This window comes from Ziziphus jujuba, chromosome 1, assembly GCF_031755915.1.
Source record: "Ziziphus jujuba cultivar Dongzao chromosome 1, ASM3175591v1".
Taxonomy (NCBI): Eukaryota; Viridiplantae; Streptophyta; class Magnoliopsida; order Rosales; family Rhamnaceae; genus Ziziphus; species Ziziphus jujuba.
Window position 1 is genome coordinate 39,378,057 of NC_083379.1, and position 27,253 is coordinate 39,405,309.

General features: G+C 33.2%; 1 protein-coding gene across 37 annotated transcripts; it reads left to right on the top strand.

The window, feature by feature from the left end:
• Positions 1-92: 92 nt before the first annotated feature.
• LOC107434299 (uncharacterized) lies at positions 93-26,176 on the top strand. 37 transcript variants are annotated; one of them, XR_009634210.1, is made up of 12 exons: positions 128-290; positions 440-515; positions 1,229-5,814; positions 6,951-7,419; positions 7,522-7,673; positions 9,792-9,925; positions 10,005-10,116; positions 10,528-10,690; positions 12,161-12,418; positions 12,527-12,998; positions 13,128-13,180; positions 13,264-13,491. XR_009634210.1 is itself a non-coding variant. In XM_048463028.2 (5 exons), exons 1-5 carry the CDS (start codon positions 204-206, stop codon positions 3,372-3,374), a joined length of 501 nt encoding a protein of 166 aa, XP_048318985.2. In that variant the 5' UTR covers positions 93-203; the 3' UTR covers positions 3,375-4,448. The 37 variants fall into 37 exon arrangements, 1 of the variants encoding a protein (XP_048318985.2); XR_009634155.1 differs by adding an exon at positions 25,622-26,176 and having other exon boundaries at positions 126-290; positions 12,527-14,370; XR_009634182.1 differs by having other exon boundaries at positions 12,527-13,180.
• The last annotated feature ends 1,077 nt before the right edge of the window (positions 26,177-27,253 follow it).

Below are 27,253 nucleotides of genomic sequence, written 5' to 3' on the forward strand. Positions count from 1 at the left end.
TTAATTAGGTAATATTCTATTTTTTAGGCGGTCGGTTTTTATTTAATTTTTAAATAAATGAGCCAACCTGGAACTTTCGATAACTAGCCGGTAAGTTTTAAAAACTAGCCGTTGGACTCCTTCATATAACCACCTTTGCGTCACAATTACGCTTACTTCTGAGTTGGAGAGAGAGAGAGAGAGAGAGAGAGAGAGAGAAAGAGATGGCTCTCTCCCATCTAGGGTTGGACGGAGAATTTTTGATGTGTCCCGAAGCAGGAGTTAAAGAGTTTTTCAATCTGAGTACGCAGGTTTAGTTGGATATTTTTCCATCTGTAAAATCTGGGTGATCTGGGTTCTTCCACTTCTTCCTTTCCTTTTTTCTTTCATGTTTAAATTTTTTCTTTATATGATTTTTGATTTAGTTTTCCTTTTGTTTTGTTTCTCTGTTCTGTATCAGAAAAGGATTCTTATTTTGGTTGGTTGGTTGGTTTCAGAAACAAAGGGGATTTTGATTCGAACGTCAAATATTCAAGGTAACTCGATCAATTTATCAGAGGCCGATCACCACTACTATGGTTTTGATCTAAAAATTAGAAACTAAACCCTAATTTAAGAATCGCTTTCTTTTCTTTTTCTTTCTTTCTTTTTTTTTTTTTTAGCAAAAAAAAAAAAGAAAAAAAGAAAAAAGAATTGTATTATTAAATCCTAATTCTTTTTATGCTGTCTGCGATAAAATTCCACCAATTCCAGTTAATCATGAATTACGAGGTCAGAAATTGAACGTTTCCTTCTTGATTTTCTTCTTCTTTGGGTTATTTGGTCTTTTTGCTTTTGTTTTTGTTTTTGCCTTTTTTTTTTTTTTTTTTTTTTTTTTGAAGTTTGAAGTGGTGGCTTCTTATGGGAGAAATTCTCTCAAACTCTAATTTTTACAAATTAAAATCTGCATAAATTGCAAATTGCGTTGAAAGAAAAACGCTGACTCCTAATTAATGCCTTTATTCAGAATTCTTCTTTTTAAACTGTTCTTCTGTTTCGGTTCCTTTTTTTAAGTGTTGATTTTGAATGATATAAAAATATAACATTTATAACTATAAAAACAAAATTTTAAATATCTATTGATTTCTTCCTTTATCCTCAATTACAAGAAAGTTAAAATTGAATAATTAGCATGAGTTGGAACTTTTCTTGTCCATGACTTACTATACCTCATAGTGATATTCATGGAAATTTAGATCCATTTGTGAAGGTTCATGGAGGGGTTCCTGTGGCTTCTAGAGTTCATTTCCAAGTGCAAAACCTGGATGCTCAAGTCCAGCGCAATTTGGTGATGCAATCTTTTCAGTTGGAAAGGATTTGGAGGTTGATGGAGGAAATTCAAATCTGTTCACAGATCCAAGTAAGCTTTCTCAGATATTTAATTTCTAGTATCAGGCTCTTTTTCTTGTCCTATTCCCTGAGTAGGATTCTTAACCTTTATTTTGTTGTTTAGTTAACCTTTCTTTTTTTGTTTAGTTATTTGCTTTCTGTGCTGAAATTTGATGTATGTTATATATTATATATTTATTCCTTGAAGAAAGTTTTGAACAGAAAATCAAGGAAGAGCGATAAAAGAGAATCCAAGAGAGGCATAATGAGTTCTTAAATGAGATTTCTGTTCAAAAATAGGCATTGCCTCTTTTTTTTTTTTTTTTTTTTTTTTTTTTTTTTAAATAAATTTGCTTTTCACTTTTTATTTTTCTTATGCATTTCTCCTTAAGCTATTTGCTTTTAAGGATGAGGTATGTTGATTTACTAATTTCCTTGCTTCTAGCCTGTCGGGTATTGCTTTAGTTTGTAACCAGCTGGAAACCAAAAACGATAGGGCACCTGGATAGACTCTAGTGGTTGTGCCATCGTTAGTTTAACCTGGATGGGAATTAGAAGTAAAAATTTGGCTACCTATTGTACATAAGGTTGTCTATGCTTGGCTTCCAGTTTTTGATTAATGACATGAACACCAGACAACTATTTATATTTATTCCTTCCTTTTATCATTTGATGTTGGGGTTCCAGTTTTAAATTAATGACATGAATGCCGGACAACTACTTTATTATTCTTCGTCCTTCCAGTTTGTAACCTGATGGACACCTGGATGGACCCTTTCTAGTGGTTATGCCATCTTCAGTTTACCTGGATGGGAATGAGAAATAAACAAGTACCTAGTGTACGTTTGGCTGTGTGATTCCTCATCTTGCAGGGAAAAAAATTGTTCACCAGATATTGAATGTGCTCCTGACAACATATGAGTATCTGATGAACAAGCATGACAGACCAAAAGTAAGTAAATTACACTGGCATGATATCACAATATATGAATGACAATTGAATACAGAATGCTTTTTCCAAGTTAAATGCTGACTTAAAGCGTTATATCATACTTTTTAAGTGTTTTGAGTTTGTCTTGATACATTGAAGCTTATTTATTAGCAATTTATAGCTCTTTGAATGTATGCAAGTTGAGGTTTTAAAATTTATAGTTCTTGTGATGTAGCTGTATGTTTCAGCAGAAATTCTTTCACAACACTTAGCAATTATAAAGAACCAGTTGGATAGAGGTATGTTTATCTTACAACTACATACATGTGCATTCATGTCCATACTGCTCTCAAGTCTTAATTGACAAGAAAATGCATTTGCTACCTAAAAAATTTATGGCAACAGGATTTGGTGTTAACGTGCCCATACACCAAATTTCTCAAACATGCTTCTGTTGCTAAAATTTTAATTCTGTATAGGTTTCTAGAGATGTTCATTCCACGAAGATGTTGTTAATGTCACTATTTGCAACTTTAACACTGGTAAGGCTAGTGGTAGCCTAAATCGTGATGTATAATTTTCAAAACAGATTAATATCAAAATGGTGTTCTTGATCATTTGTAGATCTGTATAATATTTGTTAAGGTTTTTATTGCATCTTGCTTGTTTATTTAGTATGTTTTTCTTTGCTTTGTCTCTTTTTTGTTTGTATTCGAGGATTCTCATCCTCTCTTTTGTAATTTTATTTATTTTTTTGTTTTTTATATGATGAAGTAAAGTTTCCTAATTTAAAAAAAAAAAAAAAAGATTTTTCAAATTACATTACCTTATACTTTTGACAATATTTTACTTGTGAATGCTTAGAATTATATTGTTGAGGTTTTTATTCAATATATTACTTGGTCTATCAATCTTAAGTTCTAACTTCAGTTGTTCTTTCATTCTTGAATTCTGTTCCTTTGTTGAAAATGAATTGCCCAGAAAAGATTGGGAGACTTGTAGGATTTTAAGGCTTCTCTTATCAGAAGCTTTTGTTGAAGGAGGGTCGAAGAAAATCAGGATCAATTGGAATTTCGAACGTAACACTGCATGTTAGTTGAATTCTTATACTGTGCTTTCTTTCTCTTGAATATTTACTATTCCCATATAATTACACAATTTTATATGCTCAGACTATGACCCAAAAAACAAAAGAAATTTACATGCTTGGTCAGGTCTACAACTTTTTATGCTTGGACTATGACCCAAAAAACAAAAGAAATTTACATGCTCGGTCAGGTACACAATTTTATATGCTCGGACTATGACTGAAAAAACAAAAGAAATTTACATGCTCTGTCAATGCATGACTCTGCTATGGAGAGGCATGCTTGGTCAATGCATGACTGTTACTTTGCAATAAATGCATTCATCCTTATCTTAGCTTGCTTCATATGGAGAGGCATGTTCTATCAATACATTTGGTTTTTTTGCTCTTTTAAAAGGGCTGAGGGAAGGGAGAAGAAAATGGTCTCTATCTGTGGCATGAGTTTTCAAGCTCTCTCGAGTGCCTTTCCCATATGTAACCTTTAAGTACACAATTTTATATGCTCGGACTATGACCCAAAAAACAAAAGAAATTTACATGCTCTGTCAGGTACACAATTTTTCATGCTCAGACTATGACTGAAAACAAAAGAAATTTACATGCTCGGTCAGTGCATGACTCTGTTATGGATTGGCATGCTCAGTCAATGCATGACTCTGTTACTTTGCAATAAATGCATTCATCCTTATCTCAGCCTGCTCCATGTGGAGAGGCATGTTCTATCAATACATTTGGAAGGGAGAAGAAAATGGGCTCTATCTGTGGCATGAGTTTTCAAGCTCTCTCTCCTGCCTTTCTCATATGTAACCTTTAAGTACACAATTATATATGCTCGGACTATGACCCAAAAAACAAAAGGAATTTACATGCTCGGTCAGGTACACAATTTTATATGCTCGGACTATTGACTGAAAAAACAAAAGAAATTTACATGCTCTGTCAGTGAATGACTCTGTTATGGAGAGGCATGCTCAGTCAATGCATGACTCTGTTACTTTGCAATAAATGCATTCATCCTTATCTCAGCCTGCTTCATGTGGAGAGGCATGAATCAATACATTTGGTTTTTTTGCTCTTTTAAAGGGGCTGAGGGAAGGGAGAAGAAAGTGGTCTCTATCTGTGGCATGGTTTTTCAAGCTCTCTCGAGTGCCGTTCCCATATGTAACCTTTAAGTACGCAATTTTATATGCTTGGACTATGACCCAAAAAACAAAAGAAATTTACGTGCTCTGTCAGGTACACAATTTTATATGCTCGGACTATGACCCAAAAAACAAAAGAAATTTACATGCTTGGTCAGGTACACAATTTTATATGCTCGGACTATAACCCAAAAAACAAAAGAAATTTACATGCTCGGTCAGTGCATGACTCTGTTACTTTGCAATAAGTGCATTCATCCTTATCTCAGCCTGCTTCATGTGGAGAGGCATGTTCTATCAGTACATTTGGTTTTTTTGCTCTTTTAGAAGGGCTGAGGGAAGGGAAAAGAAAATGGTCTTTATCTGTGGCATGAGTTTTCAAGCTGTCTCAAGTGCCTTTCCTTTCCTCGTTTGTAACCCAACATTGAGTTGGTTCATATTTTCATTATCTTCATTTGCTCATGTTAGTTTGCCTCTAAATATACATTTATTGTATTTTTTCTGCAAGTCAATAGTAATACCTAAGCATTACCTTCCAACTGTTATTATACTTTGTGGGAAGCTTGACAATTTAGATCGGATATTATCCAAGTTAAAAGCAACAGATCATCATAGGGTGCGATAATTTTTTCTTTTCAAGTGCTTTTACTTTACCCGGTTCTAGGAGAACGTTGATCCCAAAAGAGTCTTCGGTCCAGTTTGAGCTTGCTCTTGAGCTGGATTCCAAGGACTCGAACTTTAAACGGAAACCATCATAAATATATTGTCACTCACCAGTTTCTTTTCTTTTCACAGTGACCCAGCTATATCCATTATGGAGTATTGGTACCTTTGGTTTTACATGTGGGAGTGCATGTGGTCCCTCATTGAACAGTTTAAGAGACCAAATTCACCAATATCTATATTTATTCTGAGGGGATTGATTCTGAAAGTTTTTAATGTTCCTGGTATCCTTGTTTGGTTTTCACTTGTTGAGGTAGTTGTTGGCCAGTTATGCATCTTGTCCTCCTTAAAGCTTGAGGGAAGTGAAGAAAGGGTACAAAGTGTTAATGATGGATGGCCAGACTTTTGGGAGCACACTAAGTGCCATCATCGAACAGTTTAACAGAACAAATTCACTAATATTTATATTTCCTTTGAGGTGATTGATTGGCCAGTTATGCATCTTCCCCTCTTCAAAGCATGAGGAAAGTGGGGAAATGGTACAAAGTGTTAATAGTGGATGTCCAGACTTTTGGGAGCACACTTAATGCCCTCATTGAACAGTTCAACAGACCAAATTCACCAATATTTATATTTCCTCTCAGGTGAGATTGAGATTGATTCAGAAAGTTTTAATATTCTTGTTGTCTTTTTTGGTTTTCACTTGTTAATGTCAGAAATTGAGCACTACCTTCTTTATAATCCTTTTGAATTTTGTAATTTTCTTCTTTTTTAGGCTATTTTCTCTTGTTAAAACTGTTTAGGAAGCTACTGATAACCGCGGTGAGATATTATCTTGCAATATGTGTTTGTGAGTTCAAATTTTATGAGTATGACCTTCAACCATAGTTTGCTTGTATATTCGCACACTTAAAGTAGGGTTTGGATCTGTTTTCCCATTAATTTTCCATTTATTGTTTTTTCTACATTATTGGTTAAGTTGCTTGAGAATTAAGGATGAAGGTGCTCTTTTTTTTTTTTTTTTTTTTCCCCAGTAATTGTAATTGGTGCATTAAACACTACTAACTGGAGCTGCTGACTTCTTTTTTCACAAATGTTCATCTTTTTTGGTTCCATTTTTAAGATTTTGATTGACTAAGTGATATATTGATTTTGAATGATATAACATCTATAACCTAAAAAAAGGAAATTACAATATCGATTTATTTTATAACCTAAAAAAAAGAAATTAAAATATCGATTGATTTTCTTCCTTTCTCCTCAAGTAGTAGAAAGTTGAAAAGATTCAATAATTAGTAAGTGTTGGAAAGTCTCTTTGAGTCCATAAGTAAGTATAATGCCTCATGTTATATTCATGGAAATTTAGAGATCTGTTTGGGATGGTTCCTGTGGCTTCTAGTCCATTTCCTGTTGCCGAACCTGTATTCCCAAGCCCAACGCACTTTGGTGGTACAATGCTTGCAGCTGCAAAAGTATTTGAGCACGATAGGTGAAAGCAGCTGCAAAAGTATTTGAGCATGATAGGTGAAATTCAGAGGAAACTTTTTGAGCAAGTGAACTTTCTCAGATATCTAATAGCTTGTCATTATTTTTTCAGTTTTCTATATCCTTAACAAGCTTCATTTTATTTATTTATTTATTTATTTTTTAATCCTATTCTCCGATGGGCGGATTCTTACCATGACTTTTGAACAAATACAGTTTTAATTAACTTGGCTTCTTTGCTTAAATTTGATATACGTAGATTATAATTTTTTTGTTTTTTTTTGAACAAATACAGTTTTGAACAGAAAATGAAGAGCGACAAAAGTGAATCTAAGAAAGACATAAGGAGTTCTAAAGTGAGAACTTCACTTTTTATTTTTCCAAGACATTTCTCCTGGGGATTTGATTTTGAGGATGATCTATGTTGATTTAGTTTGTAACCTGATGGAAAACCGAAAACGACAGGGCACCTGGATGTGCCATTTCTAGTGGTTGTGACATCTTTAGTTTCACCCGGATGGGAGTCAGAAATAAACATATGGGACCTGGTCTAGATAAAATTGTCTATGTTGGGCTTCAAGAGGAGAGGTGTAGGACAGTTGTTTCATGACAAGAACACCAGGCAGCTACTTTAATTTTCTTCCTTCCTTTTATCATGTAACATTTAAGCTTTGTGATTCCTCATAATCATATTGCAGGGGTGAATTTTTCACCAGAAATTCAATGTCCTCCTGACAGTATATGAGTATCCGATGAGCAAGCATGTAAGACCAAAACAACAAAGCATGATAGACCAAAGCTACTTTAGTTTTCTTCCTTTTATCATGTGAGGTTTAAGCTTTGTGATTCTCACAACCATATTGCAGGGATGAATTGTTCACCAGAAATTCAATGTCCTCCTGATGGTATATGAGTATCAGATGAACAAGCATGACAGACAAAAACTAAGTAAAATTCACAGGCATTATATCATAACCTATGAAGGATGATATAAAGAATGCTTCTTTCAAGTCAAATGGTAAGTTGAAGCATTATTTTTATTTACATGCTTGTTTATGCATCAGTGTAACAAATGTAGAATGCTTTTCCTTTTATGTGCATGGATTCTGATATTTTTGTTTTTCCCTTTTAAATAGAACAACCTCGAGGAGTGCTGGACTACCTGTTGCCTAATATTTTTAACTCATAGGAGACGGTCGATTTTTTTTTTTTTTTTTTTTTTTTGGGGGGCCAGTGGTTTAGCAAACCATTTGAGAGCAATGATCTTTCCTTTCTAGACATTGATCTTCTTTGGTTCTTTTTTTATTTTTTTCTTTTTATCATCCTTTGTTATTGTTGTTGTTGTTTTGCAATTGCATGGAAGATATCTAATAATCCTTGTAATTGTTCTTGATTCATCATAATAAGGTTTTACTTTCTAATGAGGAGAATCCCTTGATCATAAATTTGTCTTCGCTACTTTGATCATTTGTGCTTCAGAGGCTGAAAGTCAAGTTTAAAAGATATCTTACATTTATCACTTCTAATTTCCACTTTTGAGGTGTTTTTAGTTCTTGACACATTCAAGTTGAAAATTATGAGAAAAATATAGCCACATTGAAGCGTGGCTATAAAATTTTTAGTTCTTCTGATGTAACTGTATAGTTCAGCAGAAATTCTTTCATGACACTTGGTAATTATACATGACCAGTTAGATAGAGTTATGCGCATCTTTGGTACACATGCATGTGCATTCATGTCCATACTACACTGAAGACTTTTGTTGATTTAATGATTAACAAAGAAAATGCATTTGCTACCCATAAAATTTATGGCAAAGAACTTTGGTTTAAATATGCCCATACACAAAATGTCTCAAACATGCTTAGGTGCTAAAATTTAAATTCTGTATAGGTTAGCAGAGAAGTTGACTGCACAATAAAGAGGTTGTTGTCACTTTTTGCAACTTTAATGCTGGGAAGACTAGTGGTAGGCTGAATTATGATGTGTACTTTTTGATACAAGTAAATATCAAAATTTTGTTCTTAATTAATCATCTGTAGATTTGAATTATATATCCGGTGAGGATTTTTTTTTTTTCATAATATTTATTTAAGTTGCTTATTGCATCTGGCTTGTTCCTTAAGGTGCTTTAGCTCTTTTTGTTTGTATTTGAGCATTCCCGTCCTTTCTTTTCTCTGTGTGTGTGTGTGTGTGTGTGTCTTTTTATTTATTTTTTTGAACTATAAAGTAAGTTTCCTATTAAAAAAAAGAAAAAAAAAAGAGAAAAGATTGTCTGACAACATTAACTTAGGTGTTTGACATTATATTTTTATTTGTAATGCTAAGAATGTTATTGTTGAAGTTTTTATTCATATCTTATTCAGTCTAGAAATCTTAAGTTTTAACCACTGATATTCTTGCATCCTTAACTTCTTTTGTTATGTTGAAAATGAATTTGCTGAAAAGATTGAGAGACTTTTAAGATGTGAGAGTCAGGGTTCTGCTTATCATAAACTTCTGATAAAGAGGGTTGAAAAAAAATCTGGGTATTGGAAGTTCAAAGGTAATATAGCCTTTGACATACTTCGAAGGAATTCATAAACTATGCTTTCTTTTTTACTTTTCTCTTTTTTAACCTTTAAATACTTAATTTTACATGCTCGCATGACTCTGTTATGGAGCTTTGCAATACATGTAATCGTCTCAGCCAGCTTCATGCGGAGAGATATGCTCTGCTTCTATTTCATTTGATCTCTTTTTGCTTTTCTAAAATTCTGTGAGGGAAGGGTGAAGAAAATCATCTTTCTTGGTGGCTTGATTTTTCAAGCTTTCTCGGTGCCTTTCATTTCTTCAGTTGTAACCAACATTGAGTTAGTTCATATTTTCACTATCTTTTCTTGCTCATGTTAGTTTGCCTAACTACATGTTTATTGTATTTCATCAGCAAGTCAATAGTAATATACATAGGCATTACCTCCCAACTGATATGAGACTTTGTAGGAAGCTTGAGATTTTAGATTGGATATTACCCAAGTTAAAAGCAACAGATCATAGGTTGTCCAATAGTTTTGTCTGTTCAAATGCTTTTATACGTTTGTTTTGAAATATTCTAGTTTGGATATATTGTCACAAGCTGAAAATTGTCACTCTCCAGATTCTTTTCTTTTCCACAATGACCAACCACTTGATCTTATGGTTGGATGGCCTGACATTTGGGAATGCATATGTTTCCCTCATTAACAGTAACTACAACAGTCCAAATTCACCGACATTAAAATTTCTTCTCAGGTGATTGATTCTGAATTTTTATAATGTTCTTAGTATCCTTTTTGGTTTTCACTTGTTGAGGTTGTTGTTCACTTGCTAGGCATCTTCCCCTCTTTAGAGCTTGTAGGAAGTTGTGCAAGATATCTCCAGTGACCGAAGTGTCAGAGGGAGTGCTGTTATTTGGTCATATAGCATGTCTCAGAGGGCATTTGGTAAATGGATCCTTTTTCAGTTCTTAGAAAAATAAATTGGTTATCAAGCTACTTTTATGCTTTTTGCTGTCAACTTGATTAATTTCTTGCACCACCCTTGTACCACAAGTGCCCAAATAAACTATTTGATGTGCCTTTTTTTTATATTTTTTTTTAAATGATTACATTTATTTTTGGCTAAACCTAGTGAAGAAACTTATAGGTCTGACTTTTCTAGTGCCATGATAGCATTTGGGCTTGTGGTGTTGGAATAATAAATCTTTAAGTTGCTGATACAGTGATCATATTTGATACTAACTGGAATCCACAGGCAACATATGATATTACCATTTCTTGATTTCTGTAAAATTGAAACGGTTTGTTATTTAATAATCTAAAGTTGGTTTAGTTTTCTGGTTGATATGTGATCAGGTGGATTCGCAAGCTAAGTCAAGAGATCATAGAATTGGCCTGAAAAGGGATATGCTTGTTCTTTTTGATTTGAAAGTAGGCATCTTTATCAGTTACCATGCTCTTTGATCATAGAATTGGCCAGAAAACGGATAATTTGAAACAGTAGGCATCTTTCCGCTTGGTAAGATTATGACATCTAACACTAAGCTTTATCAGTTCATAATGTTTTCTGTTGTCTATATCATGCTCTTCTTTTTTATCCTTTCTGCCGAGGAGGATTCTTACCATGCTCTTTTTGGCTTCTTTGTTCAAATTTGGTATATGTAGATTATATATACATTTGCTTAGTGTAGATTGTATTTAAATTTATTGTATGTGTGGCATAATCTGTAATCTTGCTAAATGATATATATATTTACTAACTTGCTTGTGTGTGGTGTTTCTTAGTTGAATTGGATTAAGTAGCGGTTCTAGAAAAGATTTGATATCAAAGAAGCTGCATCTCAAAATTGCACTTGGAAACATCTTTCATCTTTCTTAATGAAGAGTATCTCCTTTGACATTTTCTATCTGATTTTAGTATCCGTACAAGAGACATGAAACCTAAGAATAGGTTGCCGAGCTAATCATCTCCTAAAGCTCATTGCTTGTCTGCCAAATAAATTTTTTTCTGGCTAATTGCTGTAAAAGTATTTTGTAAATCAGTGTATATATATTATATGCTGTTTTCTTTTTTTTTTTTTTTTTTTTTTGGATTGAACGCATTTGTTTGAGGCTAAACTTAGCAGAGAAAGATAGTGTGCATATATGCTTTTTGTTACTCCATGATAGCATTTGGGCTTGTGGTGTTGGAGAAAATTTTCAAGCTGCTAATATGGAGATCATATTTGATATTGACTGGCATCCCCAGGCAATGTATGGAATTACCATTTCTTGATTTCTATAAAATTGAAATTGTTTGTCATTAAGTCTATTTAGTTTTCTGGTCAATAATATGATTAGGTGGTTTTGCAAACTCAGTCGAGAGCCATAGAATTCACCAGAAGTAGGGATGTGCATGTATAAGAGTAAGCATCTTTCCCCTTGGTAATCTTATGATGCTAGGTGAATGTATAAGGCTTCATCTTCAGCTTTTCTATCCACTTGGACCTTTAATTGACTGCTCCGGGTTCCAAGTGATGAAAAATCTACTTTTTAACATAAATCTTCTTCACGATTTCTAGGGACACCTTCAGTTTTCTTTAACATTTGGTGTTTGGATCCTTTTTCAGCTTGTAAACGATGACATAGTGTGATTGGTTTCTTTTAAGGTTTATTTGTGTTTTCTTTTATGGTCTATTCTATGTTTAATGTGGGTCCACCTCTTTGATGTGCTTTTAGAAAAAACCTTGTTTTGGACAACATAAATATGAAACTCTTACTGAAGTCTAGAATTCATGTTGCCGAATATATTTAACTCATCAGAGGATTTTTCTCAGTGGTGTGCAACGAACCACTTGCTCATCAGATAAAGCAAGTCTTGAATTTCCTTTGCTTTCTAGACATTGATTTTCTTTGTTTCTTTCTGTTTTTTCTCATCCATTTGTTATTGTTGTTTTGCAATTGCATGGATATCTAATCATCTTTCTATTTGTTTTTGGATCATCATAAGAAGGCTTTACTCTCTGAGGAGGAGAATCTGTTGATCATAAATCTTCACCAAGTGTGTGCTTCAGAGGCATATCTTTCCTTTATATGAGTTTTAATGTCCACTTGGGAAGTATTTTTTAGTAGATGTTAATACATTGAAGTAATTGAAGTATTTATTGTTCTGCTAACTAATTTTTTTTTTTTAATGCCTTGCAGAATTCTGTCTATGTACCACCAAATTATATGGCATGACAACCAGATATTAACAATGAAATGAGAGGTATTCTGCTGTGAGTTATTTTAACAAGAGATATTCATTTTTTATTTTTATTTTTTTATCTATGTTGAAGCTTAATAATTGAAACATATTTCTCGTTCAATGTTTCAGGGACAAAGACCAAAAGAAAAATGTTGACACAATATTTAAGTTAACATGATTTAATGACAAAAAAAAAAAACACACACACACACACACACAAATAAAAAATTAAGTAAAAATAAAGACGCCAACTTTAAAAAGATAGAGTAAAACAAAAAAAGCCATGAATAAGAACAAAAGATTTTAGTTAAAAGAAAAAATCATAAAAATACAACAAAAAGAAATAAGTTAAAAAGAGAACGGAATTAATAATACCAGACAAATGATGAATTAAATATATATATATATATATATATATGACGGAAAAAACAAGAGTTTTTAAAAAAAAAAAAAAAACACTAAAAAAACAAAAATACAAATTAAAATGAGCACATAGTTGTTGATTCCACTGGTGGTTACTTGTTTGTAAAGAAATAGATGTAGGAATGGAAGTGCAGCAAGTTTTTCACTCTCCGACACAATTTTTTTGAAGTTTGAAGTGGTAAGTAGTGCTTCTTTATAGCCGATGCTTATCATTGAAATTTTCTCATACTCTATTTTTTATAATTTAAGATCTGCATAAATGTAAATTGTGATAAAAATGCATACTCCTATCAATGCCTTAATCCAGAATGCATGCTTGTTTAATATCTGTCCTCGTCCTTGAGCAATACTTTGCTGCAGGTTTGCAACTTTCTATTGATTTTCTTCTTTCAAGTGTTTCCTTAGGAAATTTTTTTATTACATCCATCGGACATTGATTACAGATTTAGTTTGGAGTACAGTGGAACTATTTTAATATCCAAGAGATGTGGAAATGATTCTGAGCCTCTACCCTCTGTCCTCATTATTTGAGGAATTTATTTTATTATTTGCTGTGGGCATGAACCCCGGGAAAGTCAAGTTTGGAGTACAGTGGAACCACATAAAAAAATCAGGGATTTAAAGGGAAGCAATAACAATTTTAATTAGTGCCTTGAAGCTTGATTCATATACAGATAGCTTTTTGCTTTTGAAAATGCAATATATTCCAAGCCAGATTTATGTAGGGACAGTTTTTGACCATAAAAAATGCAGTATATTCCACAATGAGAAGGATTTTATCAAGATTTTTAAAAATCTTTTTACTGGATGGTCTTCTGATTTGCAGCTCTTTTGTCCCATGGGAGACTTTGGTCTTATTCTTAGAAATCCAGTTAGATTTATGTTATTTTTTCTTGCATGGTGAACTCAATAATCATGTCATATTGAACATGAATTAAAAATGACAGTCCAATATGTTTCCTATGTTTCTGGATGGTCAGGAAAGGATGGATGGTACGTTAATTTTGTTATGTGTCACAGAGAAAATTCCATCCATTTTAAATATAGTTGTGAAGATAGGGTCAGTGGGCATTTGGTCGATCTTATTCCTAGAAATCCAATTAGATTTATGTTATTTTTCTTATTCCTAGAAATCCAATTAGATTTATGTTATTTTTCTTGGATGGTGCATCAATCTTAATAATGTCATATTGAACAAGAATTGAAAATGACAGCTCTGTATGCTTCCTATGTTTTTGGATGGGAAGGAACTAAGAAGGGACAAGAAAAGAAGATTCATGGTGTTAAAGATACCCTTGGCACCTACTATTACAGATCTAACATGTATAGATGATCTTATGATGTTTTGTAGTGGTAATGAATCTTAAGTTCTTCCTGTTGGGTCAACTTTGAATTTTAAGACATCAAGTTTGTTCTTTTCTAATAATTAAGAGAATAAGAGGTCATGCTAAAGCTTTTTTGAAAGATATAAGGAATCTCAAATAGGTCAATTGCGATCAATATAAGCATAAGACGCCAACCTTTTCAATCAACAGACTGATCTGAAACAGGTAAATTTCTCGTTGTTTAGTTATGTTTCTTGAAAATATTTTTAGTTCTGTTTCATGGTTTTTCCTGCTGTATTTCCATTTACGTTTGTGGGTTTGTTAGTTGGCTTGTCTATTTCTTTTTGCATTAATTTTATTTTTATGCTATCCTTCTGATTTTGAGCATTTTGCCAAATTCTCTGGTTGTTTGGAATTGTGAAGTAACTTAGAAAAACAAAAGTATGTTGGTTTTGTTGGCTCTGTTTTGGGATTATTACTTATTTTGGTGTTGTAAGCCTACATGGACTCTTTTCCTAAATCTAATTAAGTGGAGTAGTCCCCTTAGGGGGCGTTTGGTACGCCGGATAGGTCCGGATCGGACAGGATAATTAGTGCAGTACTATGTTTGGCATAGTTACAGACTGAATAATGGACTAATTGTACCATGTTTGGTGCCAAATCGGATTGGATAGGACTATTTTGTAATTATATTTTTAATTAAAAAAAATAAAAATTTTAAAAGTTAAATTTATATTAAAAAAAAATTATTACATCTAATTAAAGTTGTACATATAAATATTTATATATTTATATATACATGCAAAATATACAAAATTTGTTATATACATCCACAAATAATATTAATATATAACTTTAGAAATAGCTTAAAATTAACTTAAGACATAGTATGCCATAAATAACAATTAATTAAAAATAAATATATTTTAATGGTATGCATAAGACAATTGAATATTTTTTCAACCCATAAATTACATAAATATATTGTTTCCAAAACCAATAAAAATAAAATTTTAGTATGGTAAATCATAAATAACAATTATTCACAAATAAAGAAATAATTAACAGTATATGTAATTAATAACTTGTTGATAATATAAGAATATCCATATCCAAATTATACGTATATGTATATAGATTTCACATGTAGCAATTCAAATAACAAGTACTATATACATAAATATAAATATATTGGATTTTACAAGGATAATTTACTTATAAAACAAATAAGTAAATACACTTGTTGATAGCAATCCAAATAAAAAACCTACTATAAAACCATTACGCCATTCATTGTTCAATTGAGCATGTGTATGTGCGGTGGTATTTCGTATTAGATTTGCGTCATTACGATTCCGCATCCGTTGTTCTATATACTCAACATATGCAATTTCAGCTTCTTGGGTTGTATTATATGCTTGATATAAATTATCTCTAAATCCTTGCACTTGTTGATGACATTCAGGCCAAGAATTATATATCCCTGGTTCTCTACCTTTAAACACAACATAAACTCTTCTCTTTGCCATTTAATATTCCTGCATATAAGAATACATTATAATATAATATAGTAATACAATTAAAAAATCAATAAATCAACTCAATCACGCGCATATGAATATTCTAAAACATAACACATAATCATAAAATTATCCTTACATGCAAATTTAGAAACAAACATCCACCACCATACAACAAGTTCATAAGTTTCAAACCTAATTGTTCATAATTATCATCCTCCCATACATAAACAGAAATATGTAGTCCACTACTTTACTAAATTAGTTATCCAAAAAGTCACGAGCATATGCAATCTTTCCCGCATCCGTTTTAATAACCTTAAAAACCTCTATATTCGATGGATCCGATCTCATTGCCTTAGAGATTTTGAAGTTATCACTGGCCTCAAATCCTAACCTGTCAAGCTCCATAGCTAAATATTGTGGATAATAAGCCTCGGATTTTTCCAACTTTGCAACCAATTTATCAAATAATTTCTCTGCTGCATTGCCTAAACCGGCTACAATGTCATCGTCCTTCGATCTAGATTTTCGTTTACCTCTTGCTTGGACTTGTGTAGATGGTTCACTACCTCCTCGATTCACAGACATTGGAGAATCGACATTATCAATTGTTTCATCTGCAGTGTGTAGATTTATTTCATTGATCATATCAATTGGAGTTTGTGCTCCATGTCCGGTTGCCCGATCCTTCCCAAAAATATTAGCAAGCTTCTCATAAATAGGAAAAGATTTTTCTCTCCAATCTTTTGCACTTGGGGCACTCTAAAATACAAAAAGCCAACGTTTAGCTAAGAAAAAATAAATGCTGGATAACAAACTAAAATTGAAATTAACATATATTTTCAAATAATATTCAAAACCTGCACATATGCTTGCCAAACTTCTTCACTGTCAACCTCCACGCATTTAAGAGAGTCATTACATCCAAATCCACTTTTGTTCAACATGTCATATATTATACCATATTGCTTCTTCCACTTTCTCATCTTCGACTCAATATGTGGATTGGCTCGCAGTCTCGAATTAGGACACAGATCAGATAGTCGCCTCTCAATCATAGTAAGTGTGCCAGGCTTAAATGACCCTGTATCACAACGTTGCCCACTAGCTACAGCTTCATCTAAGATAATCAGTAAAGCTTCTTCCTCTCGTTGAGTCCATGTACGCCTAGAGTCACCACCCCTATTATCGTTACTGCTACCTCCAACTTCCATTGCTATTTATGTAAAAATTCCATGATTCCAAAAATACCATAAAAAATATGAATTTAATAACAAATAATAAAAATCTCATATGTTATATTTAATATAATTTAGTCTTCATACAAAAGATGTAACAAACACAATAAAATTAAACAGTTACAAACTTATATAAATCATAACAATCAACTATTAACCACGACGACTTCTCCACTCATCAAACATATGCCTAGCTAACTCATTTCTCCAATTAGTCCATTGATCCGAAGAACCAATTGATCCTATAATATCTTCATCCCCACTTATGTTAGCATCGTTACTCATATCAAACTCAGCTTCTCCAGGATCAAGTGCCATTTCTCTCCTAATAAGATTATGTATCAAACAACATGCAGTAATTATCTTAATTTGGGTTGAAATTGGATAGAACGATGGACTTCTTAAAATTGCCCATCGCGTTTTTAGAACCCCAAAACATCTTTCTATTATATTTCTAGCAGATGCATGCTTTATATTGAAATACTCTTCATGATTTGCAGGTGCACAACCATCTCTCCATTCGGAAAGGTGATATCTTGTTCCCCTATATGGTGCAAGAAATCCTTCACCATTAGTGTAACCAGCATCCACTAAATAATAATAACCTAACACAGAAAAATGGCTCCTATTAGATAACATAATGTTAGTCCACTACAATATAAACTTTAAAGATTGCTTTTACCGGTGGGTACTTTTAATCCATTTGGCCTACTTAATGCATCTCGAAGTACTCTTGAGTCTGAAGCGGAACCTTCCCAACCAGGTAATACAAATATGAATTCCATATTTGGGTTACATACACCTAAGACATTTGTGGCTATCTCACCCTTCCTGGTTCGATATCTCGGCTTATCGATTTCGGGTACATTAGCCTTAATATAAGTTCCATTTAATGCTCCCAAACAATTCTAGGTCACAAACAAAATTAGTTACAATGAGAAGAGAAAGATGAAGGCAAACTCACAGATTCAAGAAGAAGAACACAGAGCTTGATCTGGGCAGAGGCACGCGAGAGACACCACCAACGCCTTCGATGAGCTCCGGACAGAAATTTGACCCAGGGGGAAGGATGGGTCAGCTTAATCCTCCTCTCGAGGGATTATTTTACTGTAGCGGCTAACTTATCCGCTTCTTCATTTGTTCCTTCCAAACACCGGATTGGGACACAATCCTGTCCAATCCGGTGAAACAAACACGCCCTTAGGAAATTGTCTTTCTTGGTCTGGATACATCATTAATTTGCCTTATCTGTTGTTGGGAAGATGCAGTGGCTATGGTAGGTTGGTGACTAAGGTAGGCCATAGGCGCGGTTGCTAACTTGTCTATCATTCTCTTTTGAAAAACTGGATTCTTCAACTGACATGGCCTGAGACAGAATAGTTTTTATGGAATCACATGGGCTTGTATCCTTCCTAGTTGGTGTCTTTTGGTTGTATTCAGTTTGAATCTAGGAATTATTGTTGTTTTAAGAGAGGGTATTTGTCGTCGTCTATGCATTACTATTGATAATGAAAGGGCTTATGTGTCACTATGCAATATGCTGCGAGCGAAAGGACTCAAAATTAAAAATTAATGTGCCTTGTCCCATATCCCATGGTTACCAAAGATGGACTGCTAACTGTTCAGTTTGTTTATAATGACCCAATTTTAAATTGGACCCCATGTAACTTCTGAATTTTCTAGGATTTGCAAGTGGATCAGGGGAAATAATTTATGAGAAGGATGTCAACCTTAAAGGAGTAACAACCGTCTCAGTGGAAGTTTCCTAAATAGTTCGATCACTTGATAAAATTGTTTGTCTTAGATTTTGTCTTAAACAACAAGAACTTATGCCATGGAACATGCCAAAAGCATGTGTTTTGTTTTTGTTAGATATACAGGAAAAGTACATGATCTAATATGACGCTATAAACTTGGATCTTAAATCTTAGGCTACATTATCAAAATTGGCAAAGTTTCAGTGTTGTGGAGATAAGAATCGTAATGAGAAGTAATGGAATTTTATATTGTCGTATTGGAGAACTGGTGGGGTAGAATATCAGTGTATTCATATGGATGATGCTTGTATTATCTTGAGAAAGTTATAGTATCCTGTTATGTAAATGCGGCTGTAGATGGGGAAGTATCTGTATTGATACAATACAACATGAGTAATAGGAGTTGTACTGAACATGGCTGGAGGTACTTAAATAAATAAATGAAAAAATCCTGCTAATTTAGTCTTTTTTATCTTTTTTAAAACATAAAATATAAATAGGTTTTTTAAATTAAAAATAAATATTTTTTGAAACAAGGACAAAGTAATCTATTTGAAATCAAGTAAAGAAATACTTAAATAGTTTATGGAGAACTAAATTCAAACAAATGTGACCCTTAGACATGTAACTGCACCAATCCAGATAACAAATTTCTCCTCACGCATCATTGTAGTGTCTATTGGTTTGATTGTTAGATACTCCTTGTCATATCCTTGTACTTGAGCAATATCTGTGAACATATGCTAATGTGTTTAGAATTGTTTATCTCAAATTCATTAGCTAAGAACATATATTATTACATTCACGCTATGTTCTCATTAGTTGCACCGATAAACAGAAGTAGATATTAGGTGTTTATACCTACCATAGATAATCTATATGAGAGTAAAAATTCTAACATGTTTTCGTTTGTTTATATATAGGATGAACAATGAAAATTCCAATGTCTTTTGCACATTCGTTTGTTTATGCATAGATATGATAACCTTATTTTTACTTTTTTGTAGTGAATATGGATCGAAGAAAATTAACTGCATTATTGATGCTTCCAAATGATAAGGCATTAGAATATTTTTGTACATGCTTTATAGTTGTCGGGTTTATGTACATGTATGTAACAATGTGATTGAGAAATGATAGAGGTGCTAGGAATCGAATAAATAGGACTGCAGAGTTGCGTTCGTCTTTTGTAACTAGTTTGTTGGACAATGATGTTAACTGTATTAGTCAACTTAGGATGGATAGGAGAACATTTGGTATTTTATGTCAGTTATTACGCCATGATGGATATGTTAAAAGAGATGGTACTGTTACATTGGAAGAGCAAGTGTGTATATTTTTGCATATAATTGCTCATCATACAAAAAACCGTACAATTATCACTAGATTCAATAGATCGGGGGAAACAGTTAGTAGATATTTCAATTCAGTGTTGAATGGAGTGTTACGTTTACATAGGACATTATTGAGGCATCCTGAACCTGTGTCAGATAATTGTTCGGATGATAGATGGAAAATATTTAAGGTATGTTAATCAATTAGTTTGGTTACTTTATTTAATTCGTAGATATATGTGGCAATATCTTATGTAACTAATTTTGTTTGTGACCTAAAATTGTTTGGGAGCATTAGATGAAACTTATATTAAGGCTAATGTACCCGAAATCGATAAGCCGAGATATCGAACCAGGAAGGGTGAGATAGCCACAAATGTCTTAGGTGTATGTAACCCAAATATGGAATTCATATTTGTATTACCTGGTTGGGAAGGTTCCGCTTCAGACTCAAGAGTACTTCGAGATGCATTAAGTAGGCCAAATGGATTAAAAGTACCCACCGGTAAAAGCAATCTTTAAAGTTTATATTGTAGTGGACTAACATTATGTTATCTAATAGGAGCCATTTTTCTGTGTTAGGTTATTATTATTTAGTGGATGCTGGTTACACTAATGGTGAAGGATTTCTTGCACCATATAGGGGAACAAGATATCACCTTTCCGAATGGAGAGATGGTTGTGCACCTACAAATCATGAAGAGTATTTCAATATAAAGCATGCATCTGCTAGAAATATAATAGAAAGATGTTTTGGGGTTCTAAAAATGCGATGGGCAATTTTAAGAAGTCCATCGTTCTATCCAATTTCAACCCAAATTAAGATAATTACTGCATGTTGTTTGATACATAATCTTATTAGGAGAGAAATGACACTTGATCCTGGAGAAGCTGAGTTTGATATGAGTAACGATGCTGACATAAGTGGGGATGAAGATATTATAGGATCAATTGGTTCTTCGGATCAATGGACTAATTGGAGAAATGAGTTAGCTAGGCATATGTTTGATGAGTGGAGAAGTCGTCGTGGTTAATAGTTGATTGTTATGATTTATATAAGTTTGTAACTGTTTAATTTTATTGTGTTTGTTACATCTTTTGTATGAAGACTAAATTATATTAAATATAACATATGAGATTTTTATTATTTGTTATTAAATTCATATTTTTTATGGTATTTTTGGAATCATGGAATTTTTACATAAATAGCAATGGAAGTTGGAGGTAGCAGTAACGATAATAGGGGTGGTGACTCTAGGCGTACATGGACTCAACGAGAGGAAGAAGCTTTACTGATTATCTTAGATGAAGCTGTAGCTAGTGGGCAACGTTGTGATACAGGATCATTTAAGCCTGGCACACTTACTATGATTGAGAGGCGACTATCTGATCTGTGTCCTAATTCGAGACTGTGAGCCAATCCACATATTGAGTCGAAGATGAGAAAGTGGAAGAAGCAATATGGTATAATATATGACATGTTGAACAAAAGTGGATTTGGATGTAATGACTCTCTTAAATGCGTGGAGGTTGACAGTGAAGAAGTTTGGCAAGCATATGTGCAGGTTTTGAATATTATTTGAAAATATATGTTAATTTCAATTTTAGTTTGTTATCTAGCATTTATTTTTTCTTAGCTAAACGTTGGCTTTTTGTATTTTAGAGTGCCCCAAGTGCAAAAGGTTGGAGAGAAAAATCTTTTCCTATTTATGAGAAGCTTGCTAATATTTTTGGGAAGGATCGGGCAACCGGACATGGAGCACAAACTCCAATTGATATGATCAATGAAATAAATCTACACACTGCAGATGAAACAATTGATAATGTCGATTCTCCAATGTCTGTGAATCGAGGAGGTAGTGAACCATCTACACAAGTCCAAGCAAGAGGTAAACGAAAATCTAGATCGAAGGACGATGACATTGTAGCCGGTTTAGGCAATGCAGCAGAGAAATTATTTGATAAATTGGTTGCAAAGTTGGAAAAATCCGAGGCTTATTATCCACAATATTTAGCTATGGAGCTTGACAGGTTAAGATTTGAGGCTAGTGATAACCTCAAAATCTCTAAGGCAATGAGATCGGATCCATCGAATATAGAGGTTTTTAAGGTTATTAAAACGGATGCGGGGAAGATTGCATATGCTCGTGACTTTTTGGATAACTAATTTAGTAAAGTAGTGGACTACATATTTCTGTTTATGTATGGGAGGATGATAATTATGAACAATTAAGTTTGAAACTTATGAACTTGTTGTATGGTGGTGGATGTTTGTTTCTAAATTTGCATGTAAGGATAATTTTATGATTATGTGTTATGTTTTAGAATATTCATATGCGCGTGATTGAGTTGATTTATTGATTTTTTAATTGTATTACTATATTATATTATAATGTATTCTTATATGCAGGAATATTAAATGGAAAAGAGAAGAGTTTATGTTGTGTTTAAAGGTAGAGAACCAGAGATATATAATTCTTGGCCTGAATGTCATCAACAAGTGCAAGGATTTAGAGATAATTTATATCAAGCATATAATACAACCCAAGAAGCTGAAATTGCATATGTTGAGTATATAGAACAACGGATGCGGAATCGTAATGACGCAAATCTAATACGAAATACCACCGCACATACACATGCTCAATTGAACAATGAATGGCGTAATGGTTTTATAGTAGGTTTTTTATTTGGATTGCTATCAACAAGTATATTTACTTATTTGTTTTATAAGTAAATTATCCTTGTAAAATCCAATATATTTATATTTATGTATGTAGTACTTGTTATTTGAATTGCTACATGTGAAATCTATATACATATACGTATAATTTGGATATGGATATTCTTATATTATCAACAAGTTATTAATTACATATACTGTTAATTATTTCTTTATTTGTGAATAATTGTTATTTATGATTTACCATACTAAAATTTTATTTTTATTGGTTTTGGAAACAATATATTTATGTAATTTATGGGTTGAAAAAATATTCAATTGTCTTATGCATACCATTAAAATATATTTATTTTTAATTAATTGTTATTTATGGCATACTATGTCTTAAGTTAATTTTAAGCTATTTCTAAAGTTATATATTAATATTATTTGTGGATGTATACAACAAATTTTGTATATTTTGCATGTATATATAAATATATAAATATATAAATGTATAACTTTAATTAGATGTAATAATTTTTTTAAATATAAATTTAACTTTTAAAATTTTTATTTTTTTTAATTAAAAATATAATTACAAAGTAGTCCGATTTGGCACCAAACATGGTACAATTAGTCCATCATTCAGTCTGGAACTATGCCAAACATAGTACTGCACTAATTATCTTGTCCGATGCTATCCGATCCTGTTCGATCCTGTCCGATCCGGACCTATCCGGCGTACCAAACGCCCCCTTGTACTCCCAGGTTGAAGAAGAAGAAGAAATAAAATGGCAAAAAAAAAAAATGCCAGACTGAAGGAGAAGAAGAACGAAGAAGAAGAAGAAGAAGAAGAAATTTTGTCTACAGATTTGCCCTACCAGATTGAAGAAGAAGAAGAAATAAAATGGCCAAAAAAAAAAAAAAACAAAACAAAACAATGCCAGATCGAAGAGAAGAACGAAGAAGAAGACATTTTTTCCTCCAGATTTGTACTACTAGATCGAAAATAAAATTGCAGAAAAAAACAAATTGCCAGATCAAAGAACAAGACAAACGAAGAAGAAAAATATGGCCCGAAGGAAATAAATGAAAAACGAAGAAGAAGAAGAACAATGTAGATGAAGAAGAAGAAGAACGAGAACAGAGAAGAAGAAAAAGAAAAAGAAAAAGTCTTTTCTGGCAGATCAAAAAAGAGGAATATGGGCAGATCTAATAAAAAAGAAATAAACTGAAACATGAAGAAGAAGAAGCAGACAAACAATGAGAAGAGAAAGAAGAAGGCAAACTCACAAATTCAAGAAGAAGAACACAGAGCTTGATCTGGGCAGAGGCACGCAAGAGACACCACCAACGCCTTCGATGAGCTCCGGACAGAAATTTGACCCAGGGGGAAGGACGGGTCAGCTTAATCCTCCTCTCGGGGGATTATTTTACTGTAGCGGCTAACTTATCCGCTTCTTCATTTGTTCCTTCCAAACACCGGATTGGGACACAATCCTGTCCAATCCGGTGAAACAAACACGCCCTTAGGAAATTGTCTTTCTTGGTCTGGATACATCATTAATTTGCCTTATCTGACCAGAAATTTGAAGTTTCTGAAGTATTTGCATCTTGATGAATGCAATATCATTGGATCATATCCCAACTTACTTGGTAACCTCACAAAAATCGCTTCTGGACCTTGTTTTAAGTAGCAGCTTACTCCATGGGTTCATCTCTACTTCTATCTTAAGACAGGTCAATATGGTTGTGCTAGATCTGTCATCAAATAATTTAAGAGGTGCTGTAGCTTTAGAGCAACCTCTACTATCTTAGCATCTCATATAACAGTCTATCTTTGGTTGGTTCTAACCGCTTGGTTAATCACAAAATGCCCAACCTTTTACATATTATTTTTGTTCTCTTGTAATGTTATCAAGTTCCCACACTTTTACACGCCTTTGAAAATTTGGGATTGCTAGACCTTTCCAACAATAATATTCAAGGCAATATTCCTAAATGGCTATGGAGTGTAAGGAGTGATTCACGGTTATATTCAAAGATTTAGATCTACTTCCGTGGAAAAAACCAGGAAATGTTGACCTTCGCTGCTTTAAGATCATCTTCCAATTCCATCACCTTCCCTTGTAAGCATTCTAATATCAAACGGTCAATTGATAGGAGAGATACCTTCTGGAATCCGTGACCTTAATTCTCTTTGGATCTTGATTTGTCTAATAATAGTTTGAATGCAAGTATACCTCCATGCATTGGAAAGCTAGACTACAGTATCTTGAGTTTGGACTTGGGCTGAACATGTTATGTCGTTCTCTCCCTGAAATGTTTGGAAATTTCAGTTCCTCGAATATTTTGAATCTTAATGGAAATCAATTGGAAGGGTCACTGCCACAATATTTGCTCAATTGTAAAATGTTGGAAACAACAAGATAAATGACTCCTTCCCACAGTGGTTGGAATCTCTTCCAAAGCTACAGGCTCTTATTTTGAGATCTAACAGATTCCATGGAATAGGTAACCCCAATGTTAGTTCCCTTTTAAATGCTGCAAATCATGGACATATCCCATAATGAGTTTAATGGTCTTTTTCTGACAAAATATTTTTAGGCAATGTTTGCTATGATGGATGCATAAACTGATAAGCTTAAAATATATGGGAGATTACATATATTATCATGAATCTATCAGTCTATCAGTGAAAGACTTATGTCTTGAACATTAGAAGATGCAGATGACATTCACAGCCATTGATTTCTCAAGATATAACTTCAAGGGAGAGACTACAAAGACCATTAGAAAGCTTAAATCCCTTAGGAGCTCAATTTTTCTCACAATAAACTAAGTGGTTCCATTCCATCATCTTTAGGTAGTTTGAGTAATTTTGAATGGTTAGACCTCTCCTTAAATGAGCTTGTTCGTGAGATTCCTAAGCAGTTGACAGATATCACATTCCTTGCAGTCTCAAACCTTTCAAATAACCAGTTGAGGGGATCTATACCATGTGGTAATCAGTTCAGTACATTCAATGGCAATTCATTCAATGGAAACTAGGGATTATTCGGATTTCCACTTTCTAAAGTTTGTAGTAAAGTTGATCAAGCACAACCACCTTTGCCATCGACATTTGAGCACGAAGATGACTCTGAGCCTACAATTGGATTTGATTGGATATGGATGTGGACTGGGCATTGGAATATCTGTGGGATATCTAGTGATTTTAGATAGAAAACTTGACAGGTTTTTGAAGTTATTGGAGGAGAAATAAGGCAGAAAATGGTGGTTAAGACTAAAGCTTATTGCTTGCTTTAGTGGCAGGAGAAGAGTTAGAGTAGCTAGACGAAATGGTGCGCTGCATTCAGAAAGTATACATGCCAATAAAATGTTTGCAAATATCTCCTCTGTTTCTTAATTGCATTGCTTTCGGTAATATTACTGATTATTCCATATACTACTACTTGGCAACATTTTGAATGTTGCAGTAAGTCTGTTAGACTCTTAATATTTTTGTAAATGGGATTATAAATAAACAATTACCTGTATTAGACTCAAAGACTATGTTACATATTTTCATCATTTTTATTGGCTCTGCTTTCTATTGTTAATCTCATATTATTCTTCTGAATGAAAATATATTTTTCTTAGTTATAGGTAAGTTAAAGTACCCTTTATCTGGTTTGTAAGTAAATTATTATGTTTTTCAAAATTACAAAATAACTACTGTTTAATTGTAGAAATTATGAATCTGTAAAGTCTGAATTGGACGACATGTCCTGTTCAAATTATTGTCCTTTGGATTGAGCAGACTTTGATACCACCAAGTTGGTTTTGAAATCACGAATCAAGCTCTGTTACAATGGCTTGACCTTAAAAAACGATAAAAGGAAGCAACAAGAGGCTGCAAACATAAACAAAACATATTTGGAGATGCTCTCATCACAGCTTAAACTTTTTAACACTTTTCTTCTTGTAATTCTCAAATTCCTTTTATTATACATCTTTAATTACAAGATCACTCCTAAATATGATAATGCTAACGCATCTTCATACATCCATGAAACATGCCTATCATTTGATACATATATATATATATATATATATATAGGCATGTACTACCACAAACCATGTACATACCAGTGATTATTCATGTATATATGCATATCTATTCATGTACCACAGTTGATTCCCATAAACTATGCCTTATCTTCCAAAGAGTCCATAGAAGCCCAGCTATCAATGGAAAAAGTGGTCTTGAATTTGATGTCTTGAAGGCACAAAGATGGTGAAGAAGAAGAGGCAATGAATAGTGGGGCATAGAGGAGGAAGAGAAGGAAACAAAGTAGTTTATTAGCGGCCATGTTTGTTTAGATAAATAGCAAAAACTGAAATTCAACGTATCAAAGTATGATTTTCGAAGGTTATAGATATGAAGGTATGATTCATGGGAAGAAAATCTCTCTGATGATCAGTTCCTCTTGTGCGAATTTGATTTCCATCTTCACATGGATTAATAAATTAACGAGGGACCTCGTAAGCAGTGGACTTTTTTTTGGCATTTTGTCATTTTGCTGCAGTCAACAAAGACCAGCAAAAC

Coding starts and splice junctions, on each gene's coding strand:
- LOC107434299 (XM_048463028.2), top strand. CDS start 204: ATGGCTCTCTCCCATCTAGGGTTGGACGGAGAATTTTTGATGTGTCCC. Junction 291..439: donor TTTTCAATCTGAGTACGCAG/GTTTAGTTGGAT, acceptor GTTCTGTATCAG/AAAAGGATTCTTATTTTGGT. Junction 2,578..3,264: donor AAAGAACCAGTTGGATAGAG/GTATGTTTATCT, acceptor TGCCCAGAAAAG/ATTGGGAGACTTGTAGGATT.